General features: G+C 35.9%; 1 protein-coding gene across 2 annotated transcripts in view; it reads right to left on the bottom strand.

The window, feature by feature from the left end:
* Positions 1 to 14,598, bottom strand: part of TMEM64 (transmembrane protein 64) — a 46,961-nt gene that overhangs the window by 23,017 nt on the left and 9,346 nt on the right. For both annotated transcript variants that reach the window (XM_028500571.2, XM_024115922.2), the window contains exon 2: positions 3,867 to 4,022. In XM_028500571.2, coding sequence (XP_028356372.1) covers positions 3,867 to 4,022 — 156 coding nt within the window. The remainder of the gene's footprint in view (positions 1 to 3,866; positions 4,023 to 14,598) is intronic.

The following is a 14,598-nucleotide window of genomic DNA, read 5'->3' as shown; positions in this document are numbered from 1 at the left end:
GAACATATGTATATGTATAACTGATTCACTTTGTTGTAAAGCAGAAACTAACACACCATTGTAAAACAGTTATACTCCAATAAAGATGTTGAAAAATAAATAAATAAAAGCAAAGCAAAAAAAAAAAAACAATAAAAAAAGAAATAAAATAAACATAGGCCTTTAAATCTTGTCTTTGTTCTCTAACATGTGAGCTTGCTTAAAAACACAAGATATACTTATTGAACACCCTAAGTTTGATACTATGTGGATGGTGATACAATGTAGAGATGAAAAAAATGTTAACTAATTGGGGGAGGGTGTGGATGAGATGCTAAGTTCTGCTTAGGACATGCTGAATTTGAGGTGCCTATTAGATAGCCAAAGCAATTCAGTGAATGGGGCTAAAGGTATGGAAAAAAGGCTGAGCTGAAGATGTACGTTAGGGAGTTCCTGCAATAAACATACTAGCAGCCACCACAGTAACTGGATTTACCAAGAAGAAAAGTTTTCAGAGTGAGACTAAAAAGCTCTGGCTAGAATCTTGAGGAAGACCAAGTTAGGGGTGAAAAGAGAAGGAGGTGCTGATAAATGAGCCAGGCAAACAGCGAAAAAGATCAGGAGAGTGGTATCAAGAAGCTAAGAGAAGAAGGTGTTTTTAAAAGGCATAGTCAACAGAATCTTAGGCTGTTAAGATGAGAACTGGAAAGTGTATCTGATTTAGAGAAGGTTAGTGATGAAAGCTTGAGGGAAGAATTTGGTGAGGCCACAGAAAATAAGTTTAGAACCACTGAAAAAGTCTTTCGGGTTCCCAACATGGGTGAATGGGCTACATCTTTACATGGGATTTTCCCCTAGATGACTTTCTGGAGCCAGGGCCTGGCAATGTGTACTGACTCTTCCCAACAGCCCAGTGAAGTAAACAAAACAAAAAAACAAAAAACTTTTTTAAAAGTTTCCTTATTAAAATGAAAGAATCTAACACAAGTAGAAAGACAAGCTTTAAAGAGGAAAGCATACAGGAAGTGATTTCTTCCACCATTAACTGAAAAGCAGGCCGAAAGTATGAGCAGAACATAAGAGGGTTAGTACATTTCTTAGTTGGAAATTGAGGGGTTTCCCATTTGAAGGCTTTTGATTTTTCTGTTAAGCAAGAGAGGTAATCTGTTGAGAATGAAGAAGGAAGCCAGGAGAGGAGGAAAAAACTGTGAGGAGGCTGAGGATAAGTTTGAAATAGTCATTGAGGAAAATGGGGGAACGGGAAGACAAAGGAAACAGAATATAGGGCAGTGTTGAGAAACCAGCTGAAGGTTTGCAACCATGAATTAAATATCACCAATTTGCTTGGTTGTATAACTTCCCCAAAAGAGCAGGTGCAAAGCAGATCAAAACTTGCATTTATCCAGGATTTGGGTTTTGGCTGATGAGTACACACAAAAATATATGGAAAAGATTAACTGAACTGACAAACCACAGAATCTAAATTGGATTTCAGTACAGTAAATAGTTGTGCCTTCCTCTGAACATCTGTTTGGTATTTCTTTGATTTTACGGACACTGTGGACTCTATTTAGGTGGCTACAGTGGGAGGCAAATTTGTGGCTCATTTCTAGCGAATATGAGGAACCTCATGTTATTTACTCTGCTAACTTTAACCTACGCTTCATCCTTTTTTCCTATGCTAATTTTCTCCTTCAAGATGACTTCTTTCTCCTCTCTTTTTATTCTCCTGTATATCTTTTGTAAGCTAAATTAAATCCTCCCTGAAACAAATTGCAAATAACATCATCAATATATCCAATCAAGGCATAAACATGCCTTCACTTTTTTGTTGTGGTGGTTGTTTTTTGTAAATGTCTGGGCTAAGAAACATTTACCTTTTTCCCCGTTTTGTATCCTAAGCTTAAATAATTTGCCAATTCAAGCAAAGGGGTAAGAAATTGCTTAGAAAAAAGAACATCCTATATTTTAAGAAGCACCACTGACAAATGCATGAACTAGTTTGTTCTATTACAATTCCATTGATTATAGTTGAGTAATTTACTAAGATGCATAGAAATATAAAGTATCAAATAGTGAACATCTTCTGAAAACTACTAATAATGAGGAATTCTAATTACAATGTCAAGAAAAAAAGATGTTTCAAATTGTTTTCAGGAAACTTGAAAAATATAAAATATGCTTAAATATACTAAAAACATCAATCTGAGAATGTAGTGTACATCAGAATCTTAGAGTACCTTGGGATGATTATAAACATAAATTATTAACATAGATACTACGTAACACATAGAAAGTTTAGTATGTGATTGGCACGCTACATTAATAAAAATAAGCCAACTGTAACAAAAACTCTAAACCTATAGCAGGTTATCTTAAAAAAATGTAGCTCTGAAGAAAAAATAGTAAAGAAAAATAAAAACTGACTTCCTGAATATCAAAAATATTACAAAATTTTTGTAAAAGCAAGCCTTTTCACTGACAAGCTTTATTTATAGCTTAATGTAAATATTCCTGGGCTTACTTTGTTTACTAAACTTGTACTGCATAAGCACAAAGAAAATTAACTCTGGCTTTATTTATCATAGTATTTTTAATACAATATAGTACCTCAATAATTTGAGAATAATACCACTAACAGTAAATTTGCAATGTGATTCCATATATTTAATAACAGTATACATTAAAACTTACAAGTCAAGGGACCAGTAAGTTAAGTCAGCTATCTCACTAGTATTATCTGCTCAGTAGACCGTTGGTTATGAGTATGGTCTCTAGAACCAACTGCCTTTGTTCAAATCCTGATCCTACCCCTTGCAGCTCTGACATTAGACAAATTATTATCCAATGGTGTACGAGTAAACTAGCTCTTAGGGATCAGAGGTGGGAAGCTTGACTTAGAGCACTTGCCATTTTCCATAACTGTAGATACACCCATCATGACCAATTTCCAGCTACCAGTGTGACATCACTGAATGTACAATTGGCTCGAGATAATAGATAATAAAATTATATGCCTACGAAGGTTTTGGTAGGCATTAAATGAGCTTAAATATATGGCATATAAAGCATTCAGTAAATGTTAGTGACCATCATCATCATCATCTTACTAAATCGTCAAAAACTATGGTGATTTTATATTTTGGTAAATCTCAGGAATGAAATTTATCACAAGCAAATGAATTTTTAACTTTTCCTGCATGTAATTTAAGGCACTGAATAAGTCTGCCTACATAGCAGGATTTTCCTCTTTTATTAACCTCTTATATTGAATTGTATGTACCCCAAACTATGCTATAATCTGCATGGTAGTAATAATCTATTATACAAATATTACTTGAACTTGTAATGGAATACTTCTATACTTTTTATAAAGCAATACTTTCTAAAAAATTTTTTGTTCACATCAAATTGTACTAGAAAGAAATTTACATTGCCAGTATAATAATCTAAAAAATACCAATAGAAGAGTTCAATACCTTCAAAATTTGAAGGTAAAGTAACTAAGATAAAAACCCAACCCCACCAAATCTCATTATCTTTAGAAATGTAGTATTAACACTTCATACAAACTCAAAATAGAATATTTATTTAGTCATGATTTTGAAAATAATCACTGCAAAAAGAACCCTATTTTTGTCATTCCTTTTTTGTGTTTAAGAGAATTTTCAATAAGTGTCAATTCAGTTCTACATAGTTCCATATATCCACACAATTAAAAATGTAAATGTTGTCAAAATATGAAGTAGTATTGAAAGAACAAGAAAAGGTGTAAAAAGGAAAAAATCTTCTTAAATTATTTTCAGTGAAATTTCTTAGATTTAAATCAGTAATGTCATACAAAAAGGAAACAAACAAAAAAAGACAAGCCTTGGCCTTAAACTCACCTGTAAACAAAAAACAAAATATCCACTAACACTTTGTTCTGCAATGACATCTTCCATGGTCCTCAGGGTGGTACCCAAATAAGAATTCAGGAGCTGGGTAGGAAGCAGTCCAACCGAAGATGCCATCAGATAGTTGGGTAAGGAGAGATCAGTAATCTAGAAGAGCAGATTAAATGGAATGATTCATTACGACATAAAATTTCAACTTCACATAAAACTGTGTGTACAAGTCTTGCTAGCAGTTTTCCCTTGGAGTAGAGGAAGCTGAACTACTTTTCAAAGCATTCTGGTTTTTAAAAATGATTATAAAGGGAATACATACAGAATGTAAAAGATTTAGAATGAAATAAAAGTTTAAAGAAAAATTTTAATTTTCTATTATTCTGCCATTGAAAGCTAACATTTGTGACTATTGTTTTTTCCTTACACGTAAATAAAATGTGCACACACACAGATCACTCTGTAAAAACAGTTTTTTAAGTCTTCCTCATGTCATTAAATATTCTTCATAAGCATACTTAAATGGCAATGTGGTCACTGGGCTTTGAAGCCAGGTAACTCTAGAATGACATTTCAGGGCTGAGTCTTTGAATATCAGTTTTTTCATTTGTAAAATGAGGATAATAACCACTACCTTACATGGTTGTTGTTAGGATCAGAAATATTTGTAAATATCTTAACAAATGCCTAGCACATGACTGACACTCAAAAAGGCAGAAATTATTATTATTATACAATTACACTATTGGGTTGGCAAAAAGGTTCTTTCGGTTTTTTTCCATAAGATGGCTCTAGTAGCACTTAGGTGTCTTTAACTTCATTCGAAACAATTTTGTTAGATTGTATTGTGACAGCTGTCATATCAGTGTGCATTTAAAAAATAACTTATCCAAATTGAATTTTTGTGTAGTCATTTTAATATTAAAGATGGAAGAAAAAAAGCAACATTTTCGGCATATTATGCTTTATTATTTCAGGAAAGGTAAAAATGCAACTGAAACGCAAAAAAAGATTTATGCAGTGTATGGAGAAGGTGCTGTGACTGAACAGTGGTTTGTAAAGTTTCGTGCTGGAGATTTCTTGCTGGACGATGCTCCACGGTCAGGTAGACAGGTAAGTTGATAGAGATCAAATCGAGACATTAATTGAGAACAATCAACGTTAAACCACATGGGAGATAGCCAGCATACTCAAAATATCCAAATCAAGCATTGAAAATCATTTGCACCAGTTTGGTTATGTTAATCACATTGATGTTTGGGTTGCTTGTAAGTTAAGCGGAAAAAAACCCTTCTTGATGGTATTTTCGCATGCGATTCTCTACTTAAACGTAACAAAAACATTCTGCTTTTAAAACAAATTGTGATGAGCAATGAAAAGTGGATACTGTACAATAATATGGAATGGAAGCGATCGTGAGGCAAGCGAAACCACACCAACCACACCAAAGGCTGGTCTTCATCCAAAGAAGGTCATGCTGTGCATACGGTGGGATTGGAAGGGAGTCCTCTATTATGAGCTCCTTCTGGAAAACCAAACGATTAATTCCAACGAGTACTGCTCCCAAGTAGACCAACCGAAAGCAGCACTCGATGAAAAGCGTGAGGAATTGGTCAACAGAAAGCACATAATCTTCCATCAGGATAACGCAAGACTGCATGTTTCTTTGATGACCAGGCAAAAACTGTTACAGCTTGGCTGGGAAGTTCTGATTCCTCCACCATATTCACCAGACACTGTACCTCCGGATTTCCATTTATTTAGGTCTTTAAAAAATTCTCTTAATGGAAAAAAGTTCAATTTCCTGGAAGAATGTAAAAGGCACCTAGAACAGTTCTTTGCTCAAAAAAAGTTTTGGAAAGATGGAATTATGAAGTTGCCTGAAAATGGCAGAAGGCAGTGGAACAAAACAGTGAATATGTTGTTCAACAAAGTTCTCAGTGAAAATGAAAAATGTATATTTTATTGTTACTTAAAAACCAAAGGAACTTTTTGGCCAACCCACTAACACTGTGTGGATGTAGCACAATTTAACCATTCTTTTTCTGTAGAACATTTAAAATTGTTTCCTTAATTGTTTCTTTGTGTATATGTGATTATGTATTTTTCTTTGCTATTATAAATTTTTTAAACCTATATGAAAACCTTTGTATATTAACCTCTGTGGGAGAACAGTGTCTAAAATATTCCCAATAAATCTATCTCATAGTATTCATGCTCTTGTGTGATCCTCTCCCCTAGAGTGTGGGCTGGACCTAGTGCTTTCTTCTAGCAAACAGACTGCACAGCATAAGCGATGAGATGTTAGTTCCAAGATTAGGTTACAAGAAAAACAGGACTTCCATCTCTCCCTCAAGAAGGTAAGTTACCATGCTGTAAGCAGCTCTATGAAGAGGTCCTTGCTGTACCAAGGAACTGATGTCTTCAGCCAACAGCTAGCAAATACCTGAGACCTGCCAACAGCCACCAGAGTAAGCCTGGAAGCAGATTCTCCCCCAGTGGAGCCGTAAGATGGCTGCACCTATGGTCAACATCTTGATTGTAGTACTGAGAAAGAACCTGAATTAGAGGCACCTAGCTATGCTGTACAGGAATTCCCGACCCACAGAAATTGTGAGATAATAAATGTTTATTAAGCCATTCAGTTTTGGAGTGGTTGTTACACAGCAAGAAATGACTAATATGCAACTCCATTATTTTAGGAAAGATCATTCGGAATGGAATTACTGGATCAAACAGTAAAAACTGTTTTCCCAAAAGGTTCACACTGTTTTACATACCTATCAGTAAGTAATGTATATGTGTGTCCATTTCATCATACTGTTACCAACTTTAAGTTTTAAATTTCAGTCTTTCTTAGTTTGATAGGGGTAAAAATAATGTTTGATCATTGTTTAATCTGTACTATTTTAATTTATATTTACATTAGTTTTAAATATACATTTTTCTATTTGCACTTCTTTATGGCTTTATTTGTTCACATTTGCTCATTTTTATTGAAATGTTAAGTGTTTTCTTATTTATTCATGGTATTTATTCTTTTTATAGTAAGGGCAACTTTTTGTCCATTATATGTAGTAAATATTTTCCTTTAAAGTGTCTCTTTAATTTTATGTTTTGACATTCAAATGTTTCTAAATTTATACATATATTATTTATATATATTATTGTTTCCTCTGATTTTCCATTGCTTCTAGCTTTAGAGTGTCTTTTCAGATCCCATTGTTAATTTCTACCTATATTTCTTTTCTTATTATATTTTCCTTTTTTAATATTTACCACTTATTCCTTCTGCAATTTATTTGAATTAAAGGTGAGGATTCCTTATTCCTCCCTTTCCCCAGTAGCCAATTTTCCTAGCATTATTTATTGAATAATTGATAACTTCTCCAGCAACTTATGATGTTTACTTTATTATAAATGAAGTTACTATATATAAAGGGGCCTATTTGGGGCTCTAATACTGTCCACTGATATCTTAAACCTTGTGGTGAAACCAAATTATTGTAAAGACTATCAGTTTAATATCTCATAAGGAATTTCCCATCCTTCAAACCCCTATTATTACTCTTCTTTTTAAAATTTGCATAACCTTCTTACCTATTCATTTTTACAGATACATTTTAGAATCACTCTGTCACTCAAAAAAATTAGTAAATATTATACTAGGATTAAGGTAAATTTATAAATTAATCTGGACAGAGATGCAATCTCCAGAATATTCAGTCCTCTTATCAAGAAATGTTTTTATAATTACTTAAAAATCCTCCACATTTCTTACTAAAGTTCGGTAGTTTTATTCACATATATCAGTTATTTCTTATTAGTTTATTTCTAAGCATTTTATGTTATAGTTGTTGTTGCTACTGCCATTAATTTTGAGAATAACTTTTCCACATCCTTATCTGGGTATTACTGTTATATAAGAAAGCTAGTGGCTATTTTATTAAATTTCATTTTTATTAATTTTAAGATCTGGTATTTTAATCAGCTACAGGTTACTCTATAACTACAATCTAACCTAATAATTATGTAAATCATGCTTTCAATAAAGACACATTTATCTCTACTCATAGATGATTAATTGGAGATACACCACTGCTGGTTTAGAAAGAATACTGCAGTGACTGGTTGTTAAAGATTCACCTACACAATTACTGACTCAAAGACTGCTCCATGCAAGATGCTCTGGTAGGTGCCTGCAAGAGAGGCAGTATGACACAACTTTTACCTTGAAGAATTTACACACTGACAAGTACACACACTACTTCAGAAACAGGCAGAAAGGGAGCCTTGAGAAGAACTACACAGAAAGTATTAAAGAGTAAACAGGGATTAAAATCTCTGTAGGAGTGGGGGGCCAAAGGGCAACACTGTGGAATAAAAGGAATTTGAAATGGACTCCACAAGCTAATATGGGTTTGGCAGGAAAAGATAGGTGGGATGAGGAAGTTAAGGTGTTCCAAGAAGAGAATGAATAAGGACAATGTGGTAGGGAACATACAGGATGTATTAGTAAAGTTAGCAGTACAGTTTGGATTATTTATAGGGCAAGGGAATCCTGTAAAATAAAGACAGGGCAAGTACTTGGGGTGATACTTGTTACGGGCCTTGGGTGAAAGGGGAATGAGTTTGTACTCAGTAGAAAAGCTCTGGGGAGTCTAATCAAAGAATGACATGAATGGGGCTAAGTATTAGGAAGGTTCCTCTATCAGTCTGGAGCACTTACAGGAATGGAAAACTTTCTTTAGAATTAAATATGTCAAATGTATAAAATAAGTAAATATGACAAAAATGAATCATAAAAATTATTACACTGCAGTTAATAATAACATTATATGTTACGGAAGTTATTTTTAAAATAAATATTTAAGTTCCAAAATATCAGAATGCAAAGCTTCAGTTCATAATCTTTAAATGTAATGAAGTTTCTCCAAAGAGAACACATAATTGACATACATGGATGACATCAGTAATATCCAAACAGCTATTTTAAGAACAGATATCATAAATCTGAAACAACCCTGTCACTTAACTCTTTAACAAGACCTTTGTCCAAAGCATAAATCAAAGTTTATCAAACCTTTCATGACCGAACCTCATCCTACAGAAAAATCAAGTGTTATTATTTACATACAGTTCTTTTCTGAAAAGCTGCATAGCTAAATAAAGCAAAGAAACTAATTTCAGGTAATCATTGTAAACTGTTTTGCTGGCGTGTCAAATAATTTAACCAATAGAACAAAACAATAATACACACACATACAGTTTTTCAACTATTACTAAGTGTATTAAAGATAAACAGGCTCTAAATTATTCTAATATGGCATTTCCTATAAGCCATGATCCTATTCAGAATCTGCATCTAGTTCCAGTCTTTGACAAACAAAGCTAATTTAGAATACCTGTTCCCACAAAGAGACCCATCCAACCTTCTTTCCCCGGTAAGCCTTTACCCACCGACTTTTAAAAAAACATGTCTCCTTGTCCTACTTTACAAAAAGACATTAAATGTGAGCCTAGAATAGTCCCACTGGAATTTCTGACTACAATACCCTGGCATCTTGGCTCAGGATTGTTTTCCTACTCCAAAGACTCCTAGAAATCTCAGCCTAGGATGTCAGTGTTATCCTGCTGGTTAGTTTCTGTGATCAGAAATACTCCAGTGAGAGTTCCAGGGATGGTGAATGCAACCTGATTGCCATCTTCCCATGCTTTTAGAACTCTAGACGCACCATGAAAGTATACACATTCTTATTCTCAGAGGTACTGTGATTTACTTGGAGGTGTAACTCACTTGTCTGGGTCAGTACAGGTTACTGTAGAATATTACTTTACCATATACCAGATAGATCCTGAAAACAAAGACGTGCCCATCTGAAGGAAAAAAAAGAGAAAGAAACCCTTAATTCTGAAGAGCAAGAGCTGATTCTTCTCTGAACACATATTTTTGAAGCTGACAATAAGAGAACCTCTGTCTTTAGATGGATCACTCAGATGCTCACTGAACCTGAGGCCTGCTGTCCTCTCAGGCACAGCACAAAGCACAGCTCCCCTGGCAACCCTGCCTCCAGCTCCTCTGCTTTCTCTATTTACGGCTGTTTACACAACAGCTTTACAGGCTTTAACACACTTAGAAACTTTGTCATTTTTACAAAGAGTATCTTGACACAGATCAAATGAAGAATATAAAGGTGATCTGTGTATGGAAGAACACAAATTTTATCCATAGCTTTGTGACACTCTATTAGTTTTGGCAAATTACACCTTCCTGTGTAGGTGTGTTTCTTAGTTTATATAAAAGCAATGCTGCTTATTGACAAAGTTACTATTAAAGTAAATTCCAATTAAAATATATATTTAGTAATATTACACAGAAAAAAATCATGAATCCCTATAATAATTTTTAAGGAATGGTCAAAAGAAGTTAAAATGACTACATTTGATCTTTTCATCTAAATATTATTGATAAATTATATATTTTATAATATATATCCTATATATTGATACTTACTATCAATATTTCAGAAACAGAGAGGGAGAAATAGTCAACAAATGGCAACTAGTTTTCACTTCCAGAAATATGAAATTTTTAAAACTGGTTAAAGGAAAAACATTAACTGCCCATTCCCTTCCCTTCCCCAGAAACCTCTTTCAGTGTTCCCAATCTCAGTTGCCCTAGCTAGACACTTCACAAGTCAGTCACACCACTCATTCTCCCCTCATTCTCACATCCAATCATCTACCCTTTCTTATGGATTCTACCTTTTACATATGTTAGAAATCTACCCATTTTCTGTCCCTATTCCTATTCAGTCTCCCCCTCTCTAGTCTTGATACTCTAGACCTACCCTCCACTCACAACCTATGCTAAATTTTGCAGAAATCTTTAAAAAATGCAAATCCAATCCTGCTTAAACTCCTTCCCACTGCCATCAGAATGAAGGTCAGGTTCTTCAATATGCAAACTGCTTCATGACCTGGCCTCTGAATGTCTCATGCTTCACATCACACTATGTTCCAGACACATCAAAATTCTCCTGTTCTTAGAACATTCCTTGCTCTTTTCTTTTTGGGCCTTTGCACATTGTTCCTTCTGGCAAGAACACTTATACTCTTCATCCCACTCCTTTTATTTGGGCAAAGTCCCAAGCTGTCTTTCACTACTCAGTCATCAGTTTCTCTACGACACCTATCCCAAGCTCCCAAGTCCGCATTAAGAACTGCTTTCAAGTTCTCTGCCAGAACACTATTATTCGCCAAGTCCCTTCACACTAGAGAGTAATGGAAGGTCTCACCATCTGTTTGCCCTTTACCCCTTCCTCAGAAGGAGGAAGTTTGTAAAGGAAGGGACCCATCTGTCTTGTTCCTCATTGTGTCTCTAGTCTTTAGTATGATGCCTACTATATATCAGATACTAAATATATGTTGATTGGATGTAGACTGTATCAACATTAAAATTGTTTTGTTTATAAATGTGGAGATTTATAATAGTTGCCAGTTATAAAAAGGCTAGGATGCAAAGTCCACTTGTAATTGGCTGTTCAGAAACTAAATATGCTTTCCCCCTTCCCCTCAGAGAAATAATGTATTAAATGGAAATTAATGCATTATCAGCAAAGTATTAGCCTTGATATATCCAGAATGCTTTCTCCACTAGACTGCAAGCACCCTGAAGGATATGGGATGGCTTTATTCATTGCTATTGTATCTCTAGCATCTAGAACAGCAGTGGGCACAGAGTAGTACCTATCAGTTACTTGTTGAGTGAATACTGAATGAACACTAAAAGCATTTCCAGTAACTTCTGAGGTCAACCTGATATCAAGGTTAAGACCCTCTGTTCAGGCAGCAACCCTGAATGTACTGAGAGAAGTCTTGCTACCGTAAAAAACAAACAAACAAACAAAAAAACCAACAAGGCAAGGGCTCTGAGAGACCCCACTCTAACAGGTGGAGAGGGCATCAGTGTAGATGCTTCTACTGACAGAGATAGGACAATAAATCTGTCTACAATGCAGAAACCATCTTCATATATACAGATGCTTTCATTAGTTCACTATCGCTAAATTAGAAACTGCTTTTAACGGTTCAGCGCGGACACCAGAGACGGGCATGAGACGCTAAGGCCGCTGCTGCAGCCACCAAGATGCCTGTGTGCGAGCACAGGTCACTCTCCACACTTCCCCTCCCGGAGCCTATGCAGCCCGCCACTGCCAGGGTCCCGGATTCAGGGACAAGTTCCCCGGGAGAACGCACGGCGTGCCTCAGGCTGGTGCAACATCATGCCGGCCTCTGCCACTGCAGGCTCGCCCCACATCAGTACCCCTCCCTCCCCCCAGCCTGAGTGAGCGAGAGCCGCCGAATCAGCTGCTCCTTTAACCCTGTCCTGTCTGAGCGAAAAGCAGACGCCCGCGGACGACCTACGTGCAGAGGTGGGGCCAAGTCCAAAGCTGAACCCCAGGAGCTGTGCGAACAAAGAGGAGAGGGGGAGGTCTCTCCCAGCAGCCTCAGAAGCAGCAGATTAAAGCTCCACAATCAACTTGAAGTGCCGTGCATCTGTGGAAAACCTGAATAGACAGCGAATCATCCCAAGTTGAGGAGGTAGACTTTAGGAGCAAAATATATTATTTTTTTTTCCGCTTTTTCTCTTTTTGTGAGTGTGTATGTGTGTGCTTCTGTGTGAGGTTGTCTGTATAGCTTTGCTTTCACCATTTGTCCTAGGTTTTGGACCATCCTGTTTTTTGGGGGTTTTTTGGTTTTTTATTTTTTTTTTTTACTTTTTAAAATTTTTCTTCTTAATAATTATTTTTTTTATTTTAATAACTTTATTTTACCCTACTTTATTTTAGCTTCTTTCTTTCTTCCTTCCTTCCTTCCTTTCTTTCCTTTCTATTTTTTCTCCCTTTTATTCTGAGCCATGTAGATTAAAGGCTCTTGGTGCTCCAGCCAGGCATCAGGGCTGTGTCTCTGAGGTGGGAGAACCAACTTCAGGACACTGATCCACAAGAGACCTACCAGCTCCACGTAATATCAAATGGTGAAAATCTCCCAGAGATCTCCATCTCAACACCAAAACCCAGCTTCACTCAACGACCAGCAAGCTACAGTGCTGGACACCCTAGGTCCAACAACTAGGAAGACAGGACCACAGCCCCATCCATTAGCAGAGAGGCTGCCTAAAATCATAATAAGGCTACAGACAATCCAAAACACACCACCAGACGTGGACCTGCCCACCAGAACACAGGCACTAGTTCCCTCAACCAGGAAACCTGCTCAACCCACTGAACCAACCTTAGCAACTGGGGACAGACACCAAAAACAACTGGAACTACGAACCTGCAGCCTGCAAAAAGGAGACCACAAACACAGTAAGATAAGCAAAATGAAAAGACAGAAAAACACACAGCAGATGAAGGAGCAAGATAAAAACTCACCAGACCTAACAAATGGAGAGGAAATAGGCAGTCTACCTGAAAAAGAATTCAGAATAATGATAGTAAAGATGATCCAAAATCTTGGAAATAGAACAGACAAAATGCAAGAAACATTTAAAAAGGACCTAGAAGAACGAAAGAGGAAGCAAGCAACAATGAACAACACAATAAATGAAATTAAAAATATTCTAGATGGGATCAAGAGCAGAATAACTGCGGCAAAAGAACGGATAAGTGACCGGGAAAATAAAATAGTGGAAATAACTACTGCAGAACAGAATAAAGAAAAAAGAATGAAAAGAACTGAGGACAGTCTCAGAGACCTCTGGGACAACATTAAAAGCACCAACATAGAGCACATGTGTGTTTTTATTAGGTATGGGTGCTAGCCGGCATCATGGTACCTGATCATTAAACCTGTTAACACTTCCTCTGTTTATTTACTGCATAAATGCTTTCAAGTCTTTTATTACCTTCTCCCAGAAAGAATGAGGATTTGATCCTGCTCTTCTGCTGAGTTGTCTTTTCATGTCAACAGCAAGCAACTGTGCGATGTGATGTATTCCTCATTGTCTATGGTACCCGGCAATGCGATTGAACTTGTCAGAGGGGGTGTACCTTCAGAAAAGCTGTGCTCTTGGAAGAAGGCACCTGATTTTGTTATATCTGCCACTTTTAATGTGTATGCCTTGAAGGATAATATTTTAAAAATACACTTTCATCATTCAGACACATAGATTTATCAGATTTAAAAAAAAATTTAGTATTGTCTATAAAAAATTTTAAGTAAGCTTATAGACAATGTTTGTCTGGAACTATAACAAGAGACAAAGAAGGACACTATATAATGATCAAGGGATCGATCCATGAAGAAGATATAACAATTGTAAATATTTATGCACTCAACATAGGAGCACCTCAATACATAAGGCAAATACTAACAGCCATAAAAGGGGAAATCGACAGTAACACAATCATAGTAGGGGACTTTAACAGCCCACTTTCACCGACTGACAGATCATTCAAAATGAAAATAAATAAGGAAACACAAGTTTTAAATGATACATTAAACAAGATGGATTTAATTGATATTTATAGGACATTCCATCCAAAAACAACAGAATACACGTTTTACTCAAGTGCTCATGGAATATTCTCCAGGACACATCATATCTTGGGTCACAAATCTAGCCTTGGTAAATTTAAGAAAACTGAAATCATATGAAGTATCTTTTCCGACCACAACGCTATGAGACTAGATATCAATTATAGGAAAAGATCTGTAAAAAATA

This window comes from Physeter macrocephalus, chromosome 15 (genome assembly GCF_002837175.3).
Source record: "Physeter macrocephalus isolate SW-GA chromosome 15, ASM283717v5, whole genome shotgun sequence".
Classification (NCBI taxonomy): Eukaryota; Metazoa; Chordata; class Mammalia; order Artiodactyla; family Physeteridae; genus Physeter; species Physeter macrocephalus.
The sequence above is the reverse complement of the archived record's forward strand: the minus strand, read 5'-3'. Positions and strand labels throughout refer to the sequence as shown.